Source organism: Grampus griseus, assembly GCF_964374135.1.
Source record: "Grampus griseus genome assembly, chromosome: 15".
NCBI lineage: Eukaryota > Metazoa > Chordata > Mammalia > Artiodactyla > Delphinidae > Grampus > Grampus griseus.
The window spans coordinates 52,867,683-52,891,649 of record NC_139009.1 but is presented as its reverse complement, the minus strand read 5'-3'; the positions used below and the strand labels follow the sequence as shown (position 1 = coordinate 52,891,649).

At 38.9% G+C, this 23,967-nt stretch overlaps 1 protein-coding gene across 1 annotated transcript; it reads right to left on the bottom strand.

The window, feature by feature from the left end:
• Positions 1 to 871: 871 nt before the first annotated feature.
• Positions 872 to 23,356, bottom strand: MDH1 (malate dehydrogenase 1). Its single transcript, XM_082672286.1, has 9 exons — positions 23,197 to 23,356; positions 17,922 to 18,020; positions 16,994 to 17,090; positions 14,384 to 14,559; positions 12,390 to 12,512; positions 4,048 to 4,224; positions 3,472 to 3,585; positions 1,979 to 2,068; positions 872 to 1,210 (listed from the first exon to the last, which is right to left on the bottom strand). Exons 1-9 carry the CDS (start codon positions 23,197 to 23,199, stop codon positions 1,085 to 1,087), a joined length of 1,005 nt encoding a protein of 334 aa, XP_082528412.1. The 5' UTR covers positions 23,200 to 23,356; the 3' UTR covers positions 872 to 1,084.
• Between the last annotated feature and the right edge of the window lie 611 nt (positions 23,357 to 23,967).

The following is a 23,967-nucleotide window of genomic DNA, read 5'->3' as shown; positions in this document are numbered from 1 at the left end:
GTAGCTGTGGCTTGCAGGCTCTAGAGCACAGTCTCAGTAGTTGTGGTGCATGGGCTTACTTGCTCTGCGGCATGTGGGATCTTCCCAGACCAGGGCTTGAACCTGTGTCCCCTGCATTGGCAGGCGGATTCTTAACCACTGCACCACCAGGGAAGCCCCAATATAGGTGATTTTAAATAACAAACCCAGCCACATATTTGGGCACCCATGAACACTGTATTAGGCCCTGAGAGGTTTATGATATTGAGTATCTTTTATGTACAGAGTTAACGACAAGGATGAAAAGATAGATGTCTCCCATCCTCATGGATTTTGAAAATAAAAGGCTAGTTTTCTCGAACAACAGCATGTTTCCAGTAATACACTTAGATTAAGAATACTCCTACTAGCATAAATTTCAGTGGCATTTACTAGTTATGGAGTGTAAATGAATCCTGTCTGCTATAGAGGAATACCTCAAGGGAAGACTAACTACCTTTCTCTTCTGTCATGAAAATGATGGTTCTAATATCATCAATGGCATTAAACTGTTAACAGTATTATCTGCAGCCTATTTAACAGCTAATGTTAGAAGCAAATTATCCACAAAGCATAAATTAAGATTTAAAGTATATGATGTGTTTAATTGCCTAATGTAGGTAATGTTTAAAATTATATTCCGGAGTAGATTGATTCACGAGGTGGATTTTCCTATCCTATTTAAATATGAGAGAATTATGTTTTACCTTGTAACATTTTCTATCTTTTCTATCTTTACTTTCTCTGTGTTTTTTTTTTTTAAATCATAACCCCTTAGGCAAGCTGGGAAACATGCAAGATTGTTTTCTGAATAGAAACAAAATATTATCTAGAAATGAGAGTCTGAATCATCTTCATTTGAATATATGTTTATTTTAGAATGCAGCACTAACAGCATGATGATGAACTGTCACAAATCTGTACCAGGAAGCACACAATCTTTAAAGTGTGTTGTTTTTCCACAAGTAATTTAAGTATAGCATTATTTTATTTGGTGCTAGAATCAAAGACGACATTTAGATTCTTCAGCTTTGGGACACTTAGTAACATGGAAATGATTGTCTAGTCAGGCAGAGGCAAGAAATTCAAACGCAGTTTCTTTTTCTTCTGCCAGTTCCTTTGCAGTAAGATCCATCTTCTCACGTGAGAAATCATTAATAGGGAGACCTTCAACAACTTTCCAGGTCTTATCCTGTTTGAAAATAATTGCAAATAAGAGATTTATAATTTTTTTTTAAGATTTTTTTGATGTGGACCACTTTTAAAGTCTTTATTGAATTTGTTACAATATTGCTTCTATTTTATGCTTTGGTTTTATGGTCGTGAGGCATGTGGGATCTTAGCTCCCCGAGCAGGGATCCAATCCACACCCCCTGCACTGGAAGGTGATGTCTTAACCACTGAACCACCAAGGAAGTCCCAAGAGATTTATCATTAAACTAGAATTGATGTTCCAGCAAGCAACAACTTAGTTTGAACTTAATCTAGAGAAGTATGTTTTAAAGTGTGATTCTAAAGAAGCAAATCAAAATCCAGATCTTAACAGATAATTCTGATGAAAACAACACTTGAATCTGAAACTCATTGAATCTAGAAAAAAATCTTTAAACGAGGCTTTAATCAGCAAACATAAAAAAGACTGACTTTAGTACAGTTATAATACAGAGCAACAATACTTAAAACCATTGCTTCATTTAGAAGTAATAGAATATTTGTAGATATCCAATATTAGAAGCATAATATAACAAAATGTGTCTAGTGGGGAGAGTTGCAACTTGCCTTCCAGATTAATTTCAACATTTTAGTGACCTGAAGTTGTGCTTCACATGATTTTAAAGCTGAGAAAAATGTCTAATTTAGTAAAGGAACAACTTTCTAGACTAAATTATACCATTACTAATAAAAACACACAACTGCTTTCCCAGTAGAGGACAGAGGAAAATAACCCAAAATACCTTACCTTGATTGTAACAGGGAATGAGTAAAGCAGATCATCAGGAATACCGTAGGAGTTACCATCAGAGATGATGCCCATGGAAACAAACTCTCCCTGAAAATAACAAATAACAATGTTTTACATTCTCATGGTGCTAAGGGATTCTGCTTCCCACTAGCTATCTATTTTACATTTGGTAGTGTATATATGTCAATGCCACTCTCTCAGTTCATCCCAACTTACGCCTCCCCCTCCCCATGTCCTCAAGTCCATTCTCTACGTCTGCATCTTTATTCCTGTCCTGCCCCTAGGTTCTTCAGAACCATTTATTTTTTAGATTCCATATATATGTGTTAGTATATGGTATTTGTTCTCTTTCTGACTTACTTCACTCTGTATGACAGACTCTAGGTCCATCCACCTCACTACAAATAATTCAATTTTGTTTCTTTTTATGGCTGAGTAATATTCCATTGTACATATGTGCTACATCTTCTTTATCCATTCATCCGTTGATGGACACTTAGGTTGCTTCCATGTCCTAGCTATTGTAAATAGAGCTGCGATGAACATTGTGATACATGACTCTTTTTAAATTATGGTTTTCTCAGGGTATATGCACAGTAGTGGGATTGCTGGATCGTATGGTAGTTCTATTTTTAGTTTTTTAAGGATCCTCCATACTGTTCTCCATAGTGGCTGTATCAATTTACTTTCCCACCAACAGTGCAAGAGGGTTCCCTTTTCTCCACACCCTTTCCAGCATTTATTGTTTGTAGGTTTTTTGATGATGGCCATTCTGACTGGTGTGAGGTGATACCTCATTGTAGTTTTGATTTGCATTTCTCTAATTATTAGTGAGGTTGAGCATTCATTCATTTGTTTGTTGGCAATCTGTATATCTTCTCTGGAGAAATGTCTAGTTAGGTCTTCTGCCCATTTTTGGATTGGGTTGTTTGTTTTTTTTGATATTGAGCTGCATGAGCTGCTTGTATATTTTGGAGGTTAATCCTTTGTTAGTTGCTTCTTTTGTAAATATTTTCTCCCATTCTGAGGGTTGTCTTTTCGTCTTGTTTATGGTTTCCTTTGCCGTGCAAAATATTTTTAAATTTGTTTATTTTTGTTTTTATTTCCATTTCTCTAGGAGGTAGATCAAAAAGGATCTTGCTGTGATTTATGTCACAGAGTGTTCTGCCTATGTTTTCCTCTAAAAGTTTTAGGCCCAATATAGGTTTTAAGAAGGAAAAAAAGTCACCTCTACCATGTGTGCTAGCTGCTTTCCATATTTCATCCCATTACCCTTACAATGCTGTGAGTTAGATGCCATGTAAAAGATGATAAAACAGCTCAGAAAGGTTATGCAACTTTCCCAAGGTTACTCAGCTAGTCAGCAGCTGAGGCGGAATATGAACCTAACTGGCCTGACTGCAAGGCTATGCTTTTTTTTTTTTTTTTTACATTATAGCATTAAATGACAAAAATAAAAGAGTGGCCTGTGCAGTTCACTGAGTTCTCACCTCTGGGGTTCCAAACCAGATGTCTCTGACGTGGTCACAGATGGCTTTCGCAGCAGACATTGCACTGGACAGTTTTCGAGCCTTGATGACAGCAGCACCGCGCTGCTGCACAGTCTAGGTAGGGCAGGCAGAGACAGCAGTGTTATTCCTGGGGTGAAAGGCTGAAACCATAGCTTAATGTGTCCCCTCCAAAATCACTCAACTACCCCATGTTGACCTTACTAACCTATTTCACTTAGAAGCACCAGTCTTCCTGAAAAGTGAAAACTATATACCTGCACAGAAAGTTTTACCACAATTCATACAAAGAAACAGATCTCTATAAGATAGCTGGATGACTAGAGGGTATCTAGTTTTTCCCACTTTAACAATCTATCTTGACTGCTACGCAATAGATCAGATTGGATTATGACTGCCTTAGTATGACCCCCAAAGAAAATACGCACTCATCAAAGGCCTGCTGTCCTTGAGTTTCCTCCCACCACCCCTTGGGGCCACACTCAGGTCAGTAATGTGGTGTGTCTCTCAAGAGTTCTTAATGCTTGGCTGTGAAGAGAGCCCCCGGATTTTTCTCACCGTGATGAATTCTCCCTTGAGCCAGCTGTCATCTTTCAGAGCTTCATAAACACCAACTTCCTTTCCTTGCAGTTTCACCTTGGCATGGTTGACATCTGGATACTGAGTTGAGGAATGGTTTCCCCAGATGATGACATTCTTTACATCATCAGAAATCACACCAAGTTTAAGAGCAATCTAGTTCAATAGAAAAAAAATAAATTACTCTGACAAATTTTTTTTTTAAATTTCTAATTGTGACCCGTTTGACAAATGTCCTTAAGATAAAAAGCCTCTGGGGCTTCCCTGGTGGCGCAGTGGTTGAGAGTCCGCCTGCCGATGCAGGGGACACGGGTTCGTGCCCCGGTCCGGGAAGATCCCACATGCCGTGGAGGGCTGGGCCCGTGAGCCACGGCTGCTGAGCCTGCGCGTCTGGAGCCTGTGCTCTGCAACGGGAGAGGCCACCGCAGCGAAAGGCCCGCGTACCGCAAAGAAGAAAAAAAAGTTTAAATACAAAATATATATAATACTAAGATTGTAACAGAAGTAACAATCTCTAGCTGTAGGTTCAGAAAGCACTTCAGGATCCTGCATGCCTTGTAGTCACATGAACATCAATTATGTTTTATAGTACAGTGGTACCAGAAGGGTTAAAGTTATGTTTTGAAAGATCTAATAAAATCAGCTTGCTTACTTTGTTAATCACTTGATAAGGTAATGTGAGGAAAAGAAATTATGGTTAGTTGGATGTGTACAGGCATACCTCCTCTTACTGTGCTTCACTTTATTGCACTTCACAGATACTGTGTTTTTGCAAATTGAAGGTTTGTGGCAACCTTGTGTTGAGCAAGTCTACCAGCACCACTTTTCCAACAGCATTTGCTCACTTCATGTCTCTGTGTCACATTTTGGTAATTTTCACAGTATTTCAAACTTTTTCATTATTATTATATTTGTTATGGTGATCTATGATCAATGACCCTTGATGTTACTATTGTAATTGTTTTGGGGTGCCATGAACCCTGCTCACATATAACAGTGAACTTATCAATAAACGTTGTGTGTGTTCTGACGGCTCCACCGTCTAGCTGTTCCCCTTTCTTTCTCCCTCTCCTTTGAGTCTCCCTATTCCCTGAGACACAAACAATACTAAATTTAGGCCAATTAACAAGCCTACAGTGGCCTCTAAGTCTTCAAATGAATGGAAGAGTTGCACATCCCTCACTTTAAATCAAAAGCTAGAAATACTTAAGTTTAGTGAGGAAGGCTGAAAGCAAGATAAGCTGAAAGCTAGGCCAAACAGCCAAGTTGTGAATGCAAAGGAAAAGTTCTTAAAAGAAATAAAAAGTGCTACTCCAGTGAACACACGAATGATAAGAAAGTGAAACAGCCTTATTGCTGATATGGAGAAAGTTTTAATGGTCCGGATAGACGATCAAACCAGCCACAATGATCAAACCAACCACAACATTCCCTTAAGCCAAAGCCTAATCCAGAGCAAGAGTCTAACTCCCTTCAATTCTGTGAAGGTTGAGAGAGGTGAGGAAGCTACAGAAGAAAAGTTTGAAGCCAGCAGAGGTTGGTTCATGAGGTTTAAGGAGAGATACTGTCTTCACAACATAAAAGTGCAAGGTGAAGCAGCAAGTGCTGATATAGAGGCTGCAGCAAGTTATGCAGAAGATCTAGCTAAGATAATTAATGAAGGTGGCTACACCAAGTAACAGATTTTCAATGTAGATGAACAGCCTTCTGTTGGAAGAAGATGTCATCTAGGATCTTCAGAGCTATGGGGGAGAAGTCAATGCCTGGCTTCAAGGCTTCAAAGCTTCAAAGGACAGGCTGACTCTCTTGTTAGGGGCTAATGCAGCTGGTGACTTTTAGCTGAAGCCAAGGCTCACTTACCATTCTGAGAATTCTAGGGCCATTAAGAATTCTGCTAAATCTATTCTGCCTGAGTTCCATCAATGGCACAACAAACCCTGGATGACACCCTATCTGTTGACAACATGGTTTGCTGAATATTTTAAACCTGTTGAAATATTCACTGTTGAAACCCAGTGCTCAGAAACAAAGATTCCCTTCAAAATATTACTGCTCATTGACCACGCACCTGGTCACCAAGAGTTCTGGTGGATAATGTGCCTGCTAACACATCCATTCTTCAGCCCATGGACCAAGGACTCATTTTGACTTTCAAGTCTTATGATTTAAGAAATACACTGCATAAAGCTATAGCTTCCAGAGATAGTGATTCCTCTTATGGATCTGGGCAAAGTCAACTGAAAACCTTCTGGAAAGGATTCATCATTTGAGATGCCATTAAGAACATCTGTGATTCCTGGGAAGAGGGCAAACTGCCAACATTCATTGGAGGAAGTAACTGCAGATATGATGGAAATAGCAAGAGAACTAGAACTAGAAGTGGAGCTTGAATATGGGACTGAATTGCTGCAATCTCATGATAAAACTTTAATGCATGAGGAGTTGCTTCTTACGATGAGTGAAGAAAGTAGTTTCTTGAGATGGAAACTACTCCCAGTGAAGATGCCGTGAAGATTGTTGAAATGACAAGAAAGGATTTAGAATATTATATAAACTTAGTTGATAAAGCAGTGGCAGGGTTTGAGGGGTTTAACTCCCAATTTTGAAATTAGTTCTACTCTGGGTAAGATGCTATCACACAGCATTGTATGCTACAGAGAAATCATTTGTGAAAGGAAGAGTCAATCAATATGGTGAACTTCACTGTGGTCTTATTTTAAGAAATTGCCACAGGCACCCCAGCCTTCAGCAACCACCACCCTGATCAGTCAACAGCATCACCATGGAGGCAAGACCCCCCCGCCAGGTCAGCAAAAAGATTAGGACTTGCTGAAGGCTCAGATGATGGTTAGCATTTGTTTTTCTTTTAGCAATAAAGCCTTTTAAAATTAAGGTATGTATATATTTTTTAGACATAATGCTATTGCATACTTAATAGACTACAGTACAAATACAACTTTTATATGCACTGGGAAACCAAAAAATTCATTGACTTGCTTTATTCTGATATTTGCTTTATTGCAGTAGTCTGGAGCCAAGCCCACAATATCTCTAATGTATGCCTGTAATTTGTTCCTAATTAGATAGCAGAATTTATAATGATCTAGAAGAGAAGGTTTTGGAAAAAAAATTTAAAAAGCTGATGTATTAGGGTGACATTGTGAGTGACTTTTCTTTCCTTTATGTTAAAGTAAGAATGAGAGAAAAAAATAGTTGTACCAGAATCCACAGCTTTTGCACACATAAATAACAGCAGCACTGCATCAAAGCTCTGGTTGTGTATTCACCATACAGCAAAGGGAATACACTCTGATATTTTAAAGAAATTTTAAAAACAAGGATACCAATAGCCCCAAACTGGAAACAGCTCAAAAGTCCTTCAAGAATGGTTAAACAAAGTATGACTATTAGCATAACTGACACCATCTCAGGCCCTTACAGTCTCTTCTATCCTTTAAAACTGACCTGTGAAGTGAATCACATCAAGGGCTTTGTAGTTAATAGATACTGTTCAATAAACATGAGGACCAGGTAGCCTCTATGCTCTGCTGGTCCCCAAACAATGATGAAAACCTTCCTTGACATATTCCTGGCGCCCACGAGACTAGTTATCCATTCATAAATCTTAACTTAGAAATGCATGTCCTGTTTCAAAGCACCTACCCCCATACCCTATAGAATCGTCCCCGTGGTCCCTCTGCGGTATGAAGTGCAGCTGCAAATGCTTCTGGATCACTGTCCACCTGATCCTGATCCCACCCTATGAGTAAGTCACCCTATAATAAACTGATCCATTGGTTATATGGAGCTGCCTGCCTCATTTTAAGGTCTCAAAAATACCTTCTCAGTTTGGTGGGCACTTTTTGTTCCCTCTGTCCTCCAACACCAACTGTGGTACATTCATACAATTAAATAAATAAATGGAATAACAATAAAAAGGAATGAACTACTGATACATGTAACAACTTGGATGGATATTAAAGGCATTAAACTCAGTGGAAAAAAAAAACACCACAGTGTCAAAAGGTTACTTACTGCACAATTCTATTTTTAAAACATTCTCGAAATGACCAAAGTACAGAGTTGGAGAACAGACAAATGGTTGTCAGAGTTTAGGAAAGGAGAGGGAGTGTGTAACTACAAAGAGGCAACATGAATAGGACTTCTTTTGTGGGTGATGGTACAGTTCTGTTTCTTGAAACTATGGTGGTTATAGTAATCTATATATATGATTAAATGTCATAGGATCATCCATAAAGACACAAAAACTGCAGAAATCTGAGTAAAGCTAGTTAACAGTGTTGTGTGTAGTTTAGTCAATTTTCTAGTTTTCATAATTCTCTATAGTTATGTAAGATGTCACCACTGGGGGAAGTGGGTGATGGGTACATGGAATTCTCTGTACTATTTCTGCAACTTCTTCTAAGTCTATAATTATTCCAAATTAAAGAGTAAAAAATAAAATGACAACCAACCAACCAAAAGGAATGAAGATTAAAAAAGCCATTACCTAAAATGTTTGCAATGCCTTGACTCATCTTCACGGTAATTTATTCAGTCAAGTAAGAAGCAAGTTGTGCTTACTTTCACTGACCCTTCAAATAAGTCGAGACTCATTTCTTAAGTCCTCAAATAGATTTAAAAAATAACTTAAAATTCTTTGTTCCTGACATTTAAAATCACTTCTGATCTAAACCCTGCTTCATTTAGAGTTCTGCAAGTATTAGGACTATTAACTACCATATCAGTCTTCACAAATTATTTGGATGGTTGGTTTCTGGGGTACCCAGCTACTGATCTGCTTAGTGGTTGGGGTAGAGTGGTGTGCTGTGCAATGAGTACCATTTTCTGTGTGTGCCATGACCTGAAAGGACTTGCAAAGAACTGTCCTCACTTATATTTAGCTGGCTTCATTGAGAAAAAGGAATATTTATACTGGGGTAAGTGAGCCAAGATGTATATTATCAAAAACTTAGAAACCATAACTCTGCTGAATGTCAGTTTCAGCTGCTCCAAAGTAGGGTGAGGACAAACTGCCTGCAGGCCTATCCTCCCTACAGGAGGCTCCCCTTACTTCCTGTGTCCTATTGGCCACGTCCTCTTATTCTTTAGATCTCCTGAGCTAATCCACTTCTGTCTGGATAGCAAAGGCCAGTACTTTGCACCCAGAGTTTCTGAGAATATCATGCATGTCAGAGCTAGTCTAAACTACCATGTACCCAGGCTAGCAGTTCTTTGCTCCTTCAGACACTTTCACGTCTGTCACACAGATCTGTTAAACAGTTTTTGATTCATTCTCCAGCTCTAGTAATTTTCTTATCTCTGATACCACCAAACTGGTTTCATTGCCAAATTACCTGGTCAGCAGACAACATACGTAGCTCTGGTCTGCAAATACACAGGGGATTTCTGCAGGTGATAAACAGTCACTAGGTAGCTAGGAGCTCTGATTTGCAAACTAAATTATGTAAGACTAGTATCCATTCATGTAAGAAAAATTAATCTTTGGGTTTGTTACTTTTCTCACTGGATTAATAGCCTCTATAGGAGGAGGAAACTTCTAACAGCATTCACTGTACCAGACTGGCATGCTGGAACACGTGCCAAAGTCAAAGTACGATGAGATGGCTCCTTCTTTCCTCACTCAGACTTTCACCCCGCAAGGAAAACTGTTGCAGGCACTGGGACAAAGTATTATTTAGCTGTACTTCTGGAAGCAGAATTTTCCAATGCCTGCCTCCACCAAGGCCTCAGGTCAAACAGCAAAAATGGAAATTTGTCGGTGTCATCATTTTACCTCTTTTTTCCTGTTGTAACTAAGTGAATTGCCATCTGGTAATCCAGAGTCCACAGATGCAACAACTATGATGATCATCTTTTCCTTCATAACTGTTCTACAGTATCCCAATCTCCTGCCTCCAGGCATTCAAACAAACTCCCATTTCTTCCCAGCCCCTGGACACTGGCTAAATAACAAGGAAAAAGACACAGCTCACAGCCCAAAGCCTCTCAGGAAATATTTGCAATTTAAGCTTGTTATCCAAAGACCTTCTAAATTAACTGAGAGATTTCTGAGGTGTGACTCTTCTCAAACTTTGGTTATATCTCTCTTAATCATCATCATCATTATCAATAATAACTAGAGCAGCCAACCTTTACTGAGTTTTTACTATGTGACAGGCACCAGGATAAGGTCTTAACATAGATCTTATCTCAGTTAGTTTACATAACTACCATCTGAGGTAGATTCCATTATTATCCCATTTTATAGCTTGAATATACTTTCTCAGGGTCACAGAGCTAGTGCATGGATTAGGTCACTTGATCCCATTTTGTAAGAACACACATGAGGGTCTGGAGTCAGGCAGACCCTTTTACTGACTCCGTCATTTACTAGCTGTGTGACTTTGAGCAGGTTCCCTGACCTTTCTGGGCTTCACATTTCTTATCTGTAAAACAGTAATAATAACAGATATCTCATATGGCTACAATGAGAAGTAAATGACAAGTCAGATATAAAGCATTCAGCTTAGTGTAGAAACTTAAATGTAAATACTTTTCTCCTTCACTGGGCCCTCCAGAGCTGAAAGCTCTTAGTTTAAAGCAGTGGTTTTGTTAGCCAGACAGTAATAAGGAAGGTATGGGGTTAAACTAGAGGATGTCATGTCTTGCAGGAGTAGAATACTGGGCAATAAGAGAAACTGTAACATGCACTAGACAAGCTTAGGTTAAGAAATAGAGTGTGAATTTCAGAACCCTTCTGTTCTAAGGAGATTGGGAGAAAGGTGAACTATGACCTCCTAGGTCTTCAATGTGGAAACAAAGAATAGGTCTCAGTAATTAATGATTTTAGAAAGAACAAAGAATGTAAGAACAAACAACTGTTATTAGGCATGAGAAGTAACCACAGCAAAGATAACAAATCAGTTATAAAGACTCCCTGTTCTGTCCTATTTGGAAGGTAAAGATCAGCCTGATACACATTCTTGAGCTGTTTTGCAGTGTCCAAAACCCCTCAAGCACTCAGGCACCAGATTAACTGGAGCCTAAGGAATGAGCCTTTGCTGACCCCTGTGATTTCACTCAACTAGGCACCTGGATTTTGTCAACCTAGGGTGACCTTTGCCTCATTTTAATGCTAAAATCTCCACCCCAAGGGCTGGAATTTCTGTCATTTTTGAACATGCAAGGCATGTATGTTTGAGCATGTTGTTGTACTGCACAAGTGCATCTAGAACTCCACCTTTACATTGAAGATTACACTCACCCTTTCATGAATATACATGTACCCTTAGCTTAAAATGTCCCTGATCTGGCTATTTGGAAAGACAGTGCTTTGAGAGCTATCTACCTGTTTCCTTATTTGTCACAAGGAATAAACACTTCTGCTTTGACTGAAAGTACTTGGTATGATCATTGGCGATGCACCCCAAGTGATGGACCCACTGAATCTGGTAACAGTTTTTCAACTTAGACCTCACACCATCATTTGGTAAAAATAGTTTTCTTGAAACTCAATAATGTTGTCTTCTCTAGAAGAAAAAGAACTAAATTCATAGACCTATCTAGAAGATGAGCTATGGATAAGGAGGATGGCCAGAAAGGCGCTAGGGAAAAGGAAAGAGGTTATGTCCAAGAACTAGAACTTTGTCATGACATCTAAGGGCACTGGGATTGTCTAGATCTGAGAAAGCCTAGGAAACTAGCACAGATGAGTGGCATGGCCTCTAATTAAAAAAAAGCTATTGTTAATACCCTGGTCACTGACTGCTTAGCATATTTATCTAAGGCTCCAAGGGATAAGGAAACTGGATAACAATTGAAATTTAGCTACTAAGTAGTGAAAACTAGGAAATTTTATGGAAACATGTAGCGTATGAGGATATAAAAATGAAAATGAAATTAAATATAAAATTAAAATCAAGCTCGCATGCTTAGCAGTAGGGAAAAAAGCAGAACCACATATAATACACAAAGCTCAAGTTTTTCTATTATAATCTCCTATACATCTGACAAAAATAATTTGTGTGCCGTCATATGAATTATCTATGCTTATGACTAATTTTTAACCACTGTACTAAGAGGACATTAGCAATGATATGTAATTAAAGTTAGGAAATGAAATATAGTTGAGAAAATTAAGTACAAAGTTCAGCTACTTTAAGAGATAGATTTAAAGATTTCCTAACAAATTGGAATAGCTTCCTACTAAAACAAAACAACAAGAAAAAAGCACAAACTATGATTCAGCTACTTTAAAAGTGAGAGAAAAAGGGTTTAAAGTTGAACATTCATAAGATTTGAAAAGGCATCTTTCTTACCTGAGCTTTAGCTCGGTTGTGATCCAAACGAGTCAAGCAACTGAAGTTCTCCTTGGGGATGGACGGTGCCGACTTGGAGGCAGTCAGGCAGTTGGTATTGGCCGGGTTTCCCACCACGATAACCTAGGATGTAGGCGAGGCACAGGAGAGCTACAGACCATAACTGATTAACTAAACCAACTTAGAATATGACTCACATGTAACACATAGCCTTCGTACCAAGTTTGTGTAAGCTAAATATGTATAGTTATTATTGCAGTTTCTAGTTTCTAGTAGGTTTCTATCCTCCGTTCTAATAACTTTTCCCCCTTGTTAGCATTTGGTGCGACTACTAAAAACATTTACTAAAACCACCGTTATGTACACAAGTCATTTTGTTTTCTGCCAAAACAGAGACAGCATTTATCTAGTTGCCATAAAAAACTAGTAATCTAGGGCTCTATCTCAGAGTTCTATTCAATCATAAAAGTTTTCCTTCTTATAAAAGTAGTCCAAGAAAGAAATTCTACTTGAGAAGTTTACTTTAGGACAATGATTTGCCCTGATGAATGAAAAGTGTTTCTCAGTTTTGCCTAATCCTAAGAATTAACTGGGTTAGTTGCTAAAATACCAGGTCCCACCATTTCACACCCATTGAATCAACCTGTAGGAGAAAGCACTTCAGGCTTTTTTCTTTTTTTTTTGGAAGGGGTAGGTATAGGATGCCGTAAATTACAATACAGCATAGGAAAATGTATACATGAACATGTTTTACAAGTCTTAAAAATCTTTAATAAAATGATAAAAAAACTTACTGTGAAATATCAAACTTACAGAAAAGCTGTAAGCATATTACAAAGACTAACTCCCACATTACTTGTACCCAGATTCTCCAATTTGCCCCATCTCTTTCACTTTCTGTGCACGTGCAAATGCGCGCGTGCGTGCGCGCGCGCGCACACACACACACACACACACACACACACACTGCCCTTAGTCTTTTTTTTTGGCCTATTTGAGAGCAAGCTGTAGATATGATACTCCGCTATCCCTAACTACTCCACTGTCGGTGTATATTTCCCCCAAGAAAGACACTTTTGCCTAAGAGGCAATTACTATGCAAGCAGTACTACAACTCCAAGCAACCTTGTAATTTTTTTACTAAGAGACCTGGGGATTTCTACCCAACTCATTTCTATTATTTTCTGTTAATGACTACAGAAAATAAAAGTTAACTATTTGAAATAAAGTCTGCAGAAAGCAAAAATTCAGGTGTCTATGAAGTATTATAAAAGATAGAACATTATAAATGGCAACATTAAAAAACCTTATGAAATTTTCTTTTACCTTACTTTGAATTCAGAATTGGGTGGAAGAAGTGTATCAAAACCAGAAAAATCTCTAACTAGCAAGCCCTTTTGCTATGACAATTAAGTTCTAGGTAACTGATACTTAATTGGTAAAAAGAGGCTTTACTGTAATAATAACACAAATTTAGAAACCAAAATAAATAGGTTGAACACAAAGAGACAGAATAGGAAGTCATACTGACTCAGCTCCTCAAGAGACAAACATATCGAAATTCCTCTGGACTTGAGAAAAAGTGAGCATTCAGAAGCCCCTACCTCCTGTGACTAAAAACAGACACAGCTTATAGCCATCTCCCTTCACAATCACAAACACAAATCCAAATGTCTGAACAAATAGTTCCACACAGCTAAAAGGCACCAGAAAGTTCTGTGCCTTCTCTATAGGTTTACAAACTAATATTAAATCTCCATGTCATGGTAATAGGCAGAATATTTTTGAGCCCCTCAGAATACAGATTTCTACACTATATGAACAAAACCTAGAAAGGGAGGCCTAATGGAGCAAAACTCTGTATCTGTATTTACTGACCATCGCACAGAACTGGGGAAAAAAAAAGGCAAATACTTTCATTTTCACTTAAATGTTGAAAGCAGAAGTTTCAAATGCTGATAATAAAAAACCCAATAAAAGACTGCATTGGTCACCTTAACTGACTTCTTGGCATATTTGTCCAAGGCTGCACCCTGGCATTTGAAGATTTTCACATTTGCTTTGAGTAAATCTTTCCTCTCCATGCCATCCCTTCTTGGCATGGAGCCCACAAGAATGGCCACATCCAGGTCTTTGAAGGCAATCTCTTCTTTATCTGTTGCGATGACATCTGTGAACATGGCAATAAATATGCAGAGCTACTTAAACGCCAAAGTCTGAGGTTTTCTTTTTCATACTGAATCTACCCAGTAACTCTTTCACTTTGTAGCAAATGTTTACTTTTACAAATCACATTGATCAAAGTTTTAGGGGCCTAAAAAAAGAAAGGCAATATATTAATTCAACAACCATAACATCAGCAGAAATGTCAATACATTTGTTTTGCTTTTCCTATTTCAATAATTATCTTAATTTCAAAACTCTATAGCTTTTATCTTTTATAATGATGCAAGGTAACTTTCAGGGCAACATTAATTATTCACATTAATTACCACAGATAACACAAAAGAGAAACTAATTCACCTAACTTTTAAGTTATAATTACTTTAATTCTAAGATATCAATCAAATTAAAACAATGCTTATTGAGAAGTTTTTGCAAGGAATAACACTAAGAGATTTCTTTTGTCAAATTTAAACACTTTACACATGAAGACAATGAGGCTTAAAGAGATTAATTAGCTGCCTATCAAAAAGGAGTGGGGCTATAAGTCAAGATTGGTCCAGATTTCAACCGCTATGCTGCAGTGTCAGTCCAATACACCACCTGCTTTTTGATTGAAGAACATACAGTTGACCCTTGAATAACACAGGTTTGAACTGTGCAGGACCAGTTATATGTGGATTTTTTTCCCACAGTAAATACTATAGTACTGTACAATCTGAGGTTGATTGAACCTGTGGATACAGAGGATCCGTGAACAGAGGGCCAACTATAAATTGTACTTGGATTTTCCACTGCAGGGAAGATTGGCACCACTAAGCCCTGAGTTGTTGAAGCGTCAGCTATATATCATGGCTTTCTTTTGGTGACTGTATTAAAAAGGCCATGTGCTATAGACTGAATGTTTGTGTCCATATAAAATTCATATGTTGAAACCTAATTCCCAGTGTGATAGTATTAGGAAGTAGGCCCTTTGGGAAGTGATTAGGTCATGAGGGGGAGCCCTCATGAATTGGGATTAGTGCCCTTATAGAAGAGGCCTCAGAGAGCTCCCTCACCCCTTTTGCCATGTGAGGACACACTGAGAAGATGGCTGTCTGTGAACCAGGAATTGGGCTCTCACCAGACACACAATCTATTGGCTCTTTGATTTCTGACTTCCCAGCCTCCACAACTGTAAGAAGTAATTTCTTTTGTTTATAAACCACTCAGTCTATGGTATTTTTGTTATAGCAGCCCAAAGGTACTAAGACAATCAGGGTACAGTGTTGTCACTGATAAATTTTTAGACCAGGAACTTGTGTCAGTCAGGCTTCTGTAAGTCCCCAAATAGGTATACATAAGAGCACCAGCTGGAGAAAAAATATCCATCTTCTTCCCAGCCATGCACCCTTATCTGCTGAACCTTCCCTTCCCATCATATTCACAGCTGACCAAGGACAAGCCAACTGTAACCTGGGCCCACTAGAGAGAGCAGAGAGAACTCTGTAGAGAAGGGAATAAAAATGGAAAAAGCAACAGAGGAGGTTGATTTGGAAACAGTGCGTGAGGAAAGGGAGCCAGCAGAATAGCTTGGACAGGGTAATGCATTCTCTTACATAACTAAGCAACCAAATGATTGAGATAGCAGAGTACCCCTTCTACTAAATGTTTATTGAACAGATATATGAATTCTGAGCATTGTTTCTCTTGGGCGTGTTTACATTTTTGATTTGTGCAATCCTCTTTGAGAGTATTATTAATTAATCTTTACTCTCCCTCCCCCCAAAAAAGATGATGAAGGTATAGCTAAAGAAAAATATTCAAATTAGTTTACAACCTGACCTAATATTTTAATGGACCTTTCAACCAAATTTAGGATTTCTGTCTTACATTTGTTACTTGTTCATTGAGTCTCAAAGGCTCTTAGCAGAACTCTTTCTCAAACCATGGCTTTAGGCTTTCTCAAACCATGTAGTATAAGATTAGAACAATTTATATTATATCTTAACCTGACAACTGGCAGATGGGGTGGGACTATATATGGGGACCAACCAATTTCTAGTCCCCAAGCAGCATATGGTTCTGGAAAACATCATTTAGAGTTGAAAAAGTTCTCCATTACAGGACACTACTATTACTATTTAAATAGAATTTAAATAATAACAGTGTAGACAATCTCAGGTGGATAACCCTTGTGCAATATTACACTTAATTGGTAAAATAAATTACATATAGGCATGTTGGGAAAAAAGTATAATCTTTTATATTATACAGGTTATTTCACACTTTTACCCTTATTTATTCTTGGTATATATCTTAACAAGTAGTTGTAGTTCAAAAAACAAAAACTTTTTATGAAATAATTTCTAACTGAGAGGCCAGCTAACAAAACTCTTAAATCTGTTTTTTTAAGATGTAAAATACTATAAAATCCCTTTCTCCTCCACTCCCCAACTCACCTTTCAGGAGGGGAAGGGCACAGTCTTGCAGCTCCATCAGGACACCATCCAGGACACCCATCATGGGAGTAATATCCAACAGCATGAGAATGATAGGCTGCCAAATAAATAGCAAGGACAGCATCTGTCAGTGTAGGTTATGTCACTTAGTCACAGAAAAAGTCCTTTCACAGAGTTTTTGCTAATTGGTGTGTGTATGTGTATAATTCCCATTAATTAGTCATAATTATTTTAGGAAGTCAGGTGTCTAACATCAGGTGTCCTTTAAATAGGAATGCTTATAAAACCAGCAATGGTTTGCTAAACACAGTAAGAGGAATCACCATTACTGAATTTTAAAGGAGTACATGGAAGAAATATCAAGTTGAAGTGACATGCCACACCTTGCTCTTTTTGTTGATGGCTGTATATCTAATTTCAGTTCACAGAGAGCTAAGCACAGTATCTGGCATGAAGGAAGAACTTGATATCCATGGGTGAAGAGAATGGATAAATGAATACTGTATGAAAGGATTTTAGTGTACATTAATCAGACCTGCTGGAATAGGGGGTGCCTGCTTCAAACTGGGAAGCCTATGTGCCTGTCCAACTCTTTTGGGTCTTAAGACCATTTATGAACAAGAAAGTGCTGATTCAGCAACTTTCTCTCCCACGTGACTCTCCCTAACAGTTACTGTCATTATGATACCTGCTGGCTGCACCAAGTCAACTGAACAGTAGGAGGAATAGTTCTAATTTGCAAAGCATTTTCAATGCCCAGAGAGGTGAATATAAATAAGCTACCAGATTCCACTTATAGCCATGTGCCTAATACATTCGTTGGGATTATCCATTCCTTTACCATTTAAACATTTCTTTGCAACTAAATACAGGGTTTCATTGAAAATGTTCTTACTTTTACTTAAGATTTACAGACACTTGCCCCTACCTGGTCTTTACCGAAGACAGATCCATTTCCAATACTGTATAGCAGTGAATAAGCAATTTGACCAGCTGCTCCAGTCACAAGGACTCGGATTGGTTCAGACTGTAATGAAAGAGACCCATTAACACCTTATTAAAAAACGCTATTTTACCCTAAAGATATTCAGAATTTTCTCTATAATAAGACAACCACATACTTTAAAAGCTAATGTAAAATTTTAAAGACTCTTCGCATCTGGCTTAGTAGAAGACGTTTATCCCAGACTTGTCCCAGTAAACACAGCATGCACAAAGCAACTAAGCAACTTCTGGAACATGTGTCCTTTGGCTGCATATTTATGTGGTGTTATTTAACTCTCCCTGCTGTCTTGGATTTACTTACAAAATCTTATCCATCTTTTTTAGGATATTTTACCACTAAAATAGGCCTAACGATGTTGATGTGCATTATGTGAGGATACAAACCCTGGCGGCCACTAGAACCTTACAAATCCTCTTATGCAAATCCCCCACTCCCTTCTGCTGAAAAGAATCCTTCACACCAGGAAGAGGAATAATAGCGGTTACAAATTTCCATTTAGAAGGAGCCAGAAAGTTTTTATAAAACTATTAATCGTGATTCAACTTAACTACTTGGAGGAAGAAAAAATAAGCTTATATTTATTTAAGGAGAAAGAAAAATGAAAAAATGTTAATATCTGGATTGTAAAAAATTCTAGCATTAATTAATAAATAACAGTAGCAACGTGTGGTAACAGTTGACAACCTGATTTTAAGGGAAAATTAATATTAAAGGGGAGGAAGGGGAAAAAGTACAAAGAACATATTAGTTATAATAGATGGAAGTCATCTTACAGACCCTGAATAAAATATGAACATATGGACAAAAAATATATATAACTAATTCAAAGTGATGACCCTGAGTCATTAAAAATAAGTTAAATTAAGCTCAGAGAATTAAAAAGATAGAAATATTTCTATTAAAAAGAGCTGAACAAAAATGCCTGGAAACTTAATGGGTAAGTTTAATTAGATGGAAAAATTCAATCAAGGGAATTATTCCTTTCTCTGACAATACTGGGTAAATGTACTTCCACTCTGTGTCACCTCTATAGTTACCCACACTAGAGAAGTGGCTGAAGTGACTGGGGATAGAGGATTAGATTTCTTTATATTTAGAATTCCCTCTTAGAGAGGGGTCATGCTTCTAGAATAGGAGACTATGACCTGAAGGTTCCTTCTAACCTTCAAACCCTAACCTCTGGAGGTCAGCAGCACTTAGCAATCTGGTACCCATAGAATTCAGAGGAAGAAAAGTCTCAGGAAAGTGTCAACTGTTGTAGAGAAATGCATCTGAACACAGCAGACTATGTATGTGTTTCTTCTTCAGAGAGGTGAGCAGGGTGAAAGTGGAGAAAAAGGGAAAAAACTATGGAGAGTTTCTTCCTGACCTTCTGGGTCTCTTGTCCATACTCTTCACCAACTTCCCCTTATGCTTTAATATCTCTAAATATACAAAATACGATAATTCCCCCAATAATCCAATTTTAATACAATACATATTTATGTTCCCAAATAGACTTTAGGTTTATAAAGAGCACTGTTATTGTATATATTTATTTTCTATCACATGGTCTTTACATGTTTTAAATTCTGTCATTTTCCCCTCTTTCCTTGAAGTATAGCAGGTGAGGAAAAAGAAATAGAGGAAGAAATGATTCCCCCTCCCTCTTTAGAATGCAAGCTCTTTAAGGACAGGGGCTTTGTCTACTTTATTTACTGTTGTATCCCAGCTGCCTAGAACAATGCCTGGCATGTAGTTAGAGCTCAAACATTTGCTAAAGCTCAAATATTTGCTGGATCTTGTAAAATTACTATCAAAACCTTGGAAATGTAAAAGAATTGTTTGGAAGCAAACCCAACATGCTTTAAAAATTGTTTTATTCATATATACTTGCATTGAGAAGGCTGGAAATAATGACAATAATTCCAGCTATGGTTAGCAAAATTATTTATGTCAGTAGTTCTAATGAAAGTCTTCTTTTATTACATAACTTGTACTATTTTAGGCCAGAGACTCCATTAGTGAACCATATGCAAGAAACAAGAGGATAAGCCAATTTTTTTAAAACAGGGGGCTAGAGAGGCAGTAGAGTGTGACAGTTAGAGATGGCCTCTAGAGCCACACTTTCTGGTTCAAATCCTGATTCCTCAGCTCAGCTGTATGTTCTTAGGCAAGTTACTGTATTGTTTCTCCATAGTAAAATGGAGATAATAATAGCAGCTACCTGACAAATAAGGTAGTCGTAAGGATTGAGAGAGTTAACATACAAAGCAGTAAGAACAGTATGTAGCAAGCACTATAATTATAGGTCTCAGGTTTTTCCTCTAAGGACTCTTGTAGCCTGAGGCTGTTACTCTCCACTAGACTGTGAAACTTCCGGAGAACAGTCTGCCTCTGACTCAAATTTGCACTCCCATATAGCATTCAACAAGGATTTGTTGAATGAAGGAAAGTTAGAGTTAAGAAAAGCATAAACACATGCTACTTCAATGAAAGCAAGCTACGATAAGCAATGAGGGGAAAAGTAAACATTACTATCTGTAAAGCTTAACCTCCCAGAAAGTCAGGTAGATGGTTAGAAAAGAATAGTCAATTTTAGGCATTTATTTTAGCTACTAAAAAAATGGGTTCAAAGTACCACAGTCCCTAGTGAAGGGGTTGTGGGCAACTAATGAACAGGCACAAATTCCACCTGAGCAGTTTCCTTCTTCTCTATCACTGAGCAAATTATTTTCACAGGTAGGTGATTCCATCTTGTTAAGAGTAGTATGAAGCCCAGTGTCTGAAATGTCTGGTGATGAAACAGGAAAGAAGTGCCTATTTGGTTCTGTCTGCTCTTTGCAACGTTGCAGTAGAAAAGCAGGAGGGCGGGAGATTCCCACTGACATTTTCACAATGTTACAGTGTGAAGATAGGTTACTATTCTTTGCTTAGATATCTGGGCAGTCTGCCAAGATCCAAGGAAGGAATGTCTTTGCTCTTGGCAGGGCACTAATGACCTTCGTGCAGATGCAGGCTCTGTCTTGGGCATGTGTTCAAGTCTCAGTTGTAAAGCTTGAATTTAAGTGTTCCTTCTGTTATTCTACAGAAAGACCCATGTGTTCCTTTTTAACTTTCTCATTTATATATATTTCTGTAATATAAAAGACAAACAGTATTCAGATTCCTTCATACAGTTTATTCTTGCTTGTCATTCCCTATGGACACAAGGAAAGAATTGACTCCTTGAAAAAAACCTGATTTTAATAGCTTACAAAAGATGGCTCTTTTCTAACTCAGTGATTGTTCACACACTCTCCTGAGCAGGCAGGGAGATTGAGTCATGTGAGAATTTGCCATCAGTTTCAGCAAAATGGCAGGAAGGTTCTTCCTCATGGACATTATTTGGTGCTGGAGTGATCTTCCTGGGGTGAGGCCTGGCTTGATATACTGTGTAGAAAAACAAAGCAAGAATGGGGGCCCAGGAGCTTTCTGTGACCTTGGGAAAATCATTTGACCTCACCAGGTTATGTTTTAAGATTAGAAGAAATAATTTCCAAATTCCCTTCCAATTCTAGAACTACAATATTCTCATTGTAAAACCATCAAGTAATATAAATGCTGATACCTAGTTTAGTTTGTATTTGCAGTATGAGCTTGTATCTTCATCCAGAACCTCAGCAACTAAAAATAAATTTTCAGAATGACTTGATATGTGTCTGAATGATACAATATGGTAAAATGGAAAGTATGCGAGATCCTTGGGGGCAAACTGTTGTATGACCTTGAGCAAATCACATTCTTTTTGGGTTTCAATAAACTCAATTTTAAGATGGTCAAGATTTTTTTTTAAAAGGTTCCAACCAGTTTTAAAATTATTAAGTCTGAGGTTCTCTGATAATAAGTACCTCTGCATTCTTGCTAAGATTACTAGGTCAGGGGGCTTCCCTGGTGGCACAGCGGTTAAGAATCTGCCTGCCAATGCAGGGGACACGGGTTCGAGCCCTGGTCGGGGAAGATCCCACATGCCGCAGAGCAACTAAGCCCGTAAGGCCACAACTAAAGAAAGCCCACACACAGCAACGAAGACCCAACGCACCCATAAATAAATAAATAAATTAAAAAAAAAAAGATTACTAGGTCAGAAACCACTGAAACCATCATTTAAATGACTAATTATGTTATCTGACAAAATAAGTAGGAAACCTAGGTTTAACACTTACTGAGAATTAGAAGCTGTCCCCACTGGCTCCCTTATGAAGGTGGAAGAAGTAATCCCCTTGCCCTGAAAACACGTCTTTTCAGGTTCTGGAAATGTTCCAATTCCTTCAAATATTTTCCCACATTCCCCACTCATTTTAGTATTTTGAAATAACAGAGGAAAAACAGTTTCAACTACAAATACAGTACTGAAGCAATTTCTCTCAGTTTGATGTCAAATGTCACCTTCAAACAGCATGCTGATTATTCCTACGTCAGTACCCTCACCAACCTCCCTTCTCCCTTTCAGCAGAGACAAGATACCCATATCTTGGTATCCAAAGCTTCATGACACGATGGTTTTATTGTGTAACATTTAAAAGTAGTGGTTCTAGAATTCCTAACACACAGATCAGTAAAAAAAAAAAAAAATGCACTAATTATTTGCATAGGGGCACCGTCACTGCAACATGTCCAGGTACGACAAAAGGAGATCAATGAACAGGTTTTAAATAACATTTCGTGAAATTAGATATGGCGGAAACACTTCTCCCGAAAACGTAGATCGCAATCCCGAGCATCTGGTAAGCACTACCTTTGCAGTGAGGGCCTTCTGCTTTCAAGGGCTTTGTGACAAAAGCCCTTAAAAACACTGTGGGCTTAAGAGGAGAAAAAGAGGTTAGGGTCCAACACCCCCTCTCATTTCAAACCTTATCGTCCTTCTCAAACTCCTATACCGTGCTTTGGAGAAAATCCGCAGCTTCGTATTCTGTACCCCCAACATACAGAACGACTGAGATCGCGCCTCTCCAAGGACAGAGATGTCTCTAAAGTCCTTCTAAGAACCCCCAGCTGTAAATCAACCCCTTCCCAATTACCGGGTCCCTGCGACAGTCCCCAGATGAGTCGGGGCTTTCCAAAGGGCGCGAAGGACAATCCCTTGCACAGCCTTCCCCCAACAGTCCTTAAAACGCAAGAAACTCCACACACGGGCGCGAAGGTCGGAGGTGGGCAGCATGCAGAGGCCCACACTCACCATGACTGGGAACTGCGCAGACACTTTTCTGCACCTGCAAAAGGAGCTTCACGGAGTCCGGTCACCTCTATCGTGGAACCGACTCGGAAAAGGCGAGTGATGTTAGAAAGAAAAGGCTCGGCTCCCGGATGCGGAGGCCTCTGGGAACTGTAGTTTAAGCAGCCCTAATTCTGGCGCAATCTCCAATGCATTTCCTTCGAGTGTTGAACTACACTTCCCGAGGTCAGATTGTCTTCTCACGCTCTGCTCCTTGCGCTCTTCGCCGATTGCAAAGTAGTTCCCGAGGGCGGGCCGCTGTGATTGGAGGACGCCGACGAGCGGAGGATTTGGGCTCAGGAAAAAAGGACCTGCCGGATGGCGCCTAGCAATTGGCGAGAGGGGAGGCGAGTGTAACTCGAGGGTGGAGAGACAGAGCCCTTAGCTCCAGCGCTCTCCCGTAAGCTGCTAAGACTTTATCCTCCCCTCAAGGGTAAACGTGGGAGGTAAAGAGACCTTCCGCTGCGTAAAGCCGGTTCGACCCGGAAACAAAATCTTTTTTAAAACTATTCACAGTCTGCGGGGGCGGGAGGAATTGAAGTGTAGAGAAGACTGGACGGCTTCGCAGGTTGCTAAGCGACGAGGTGGGAGAGCGCGCGCACGTACGGGCTGCTGAGGAGTACCTGAGGGGCCCGTGGCGCTGCAGCTCAGACACCTAGGCGACCGAGCGAACGCGCAGCGTCCTCACGGGTCCTTCTTCACCGCCTCGGTAGTGTCCAGTGACGCGGTGAGGGG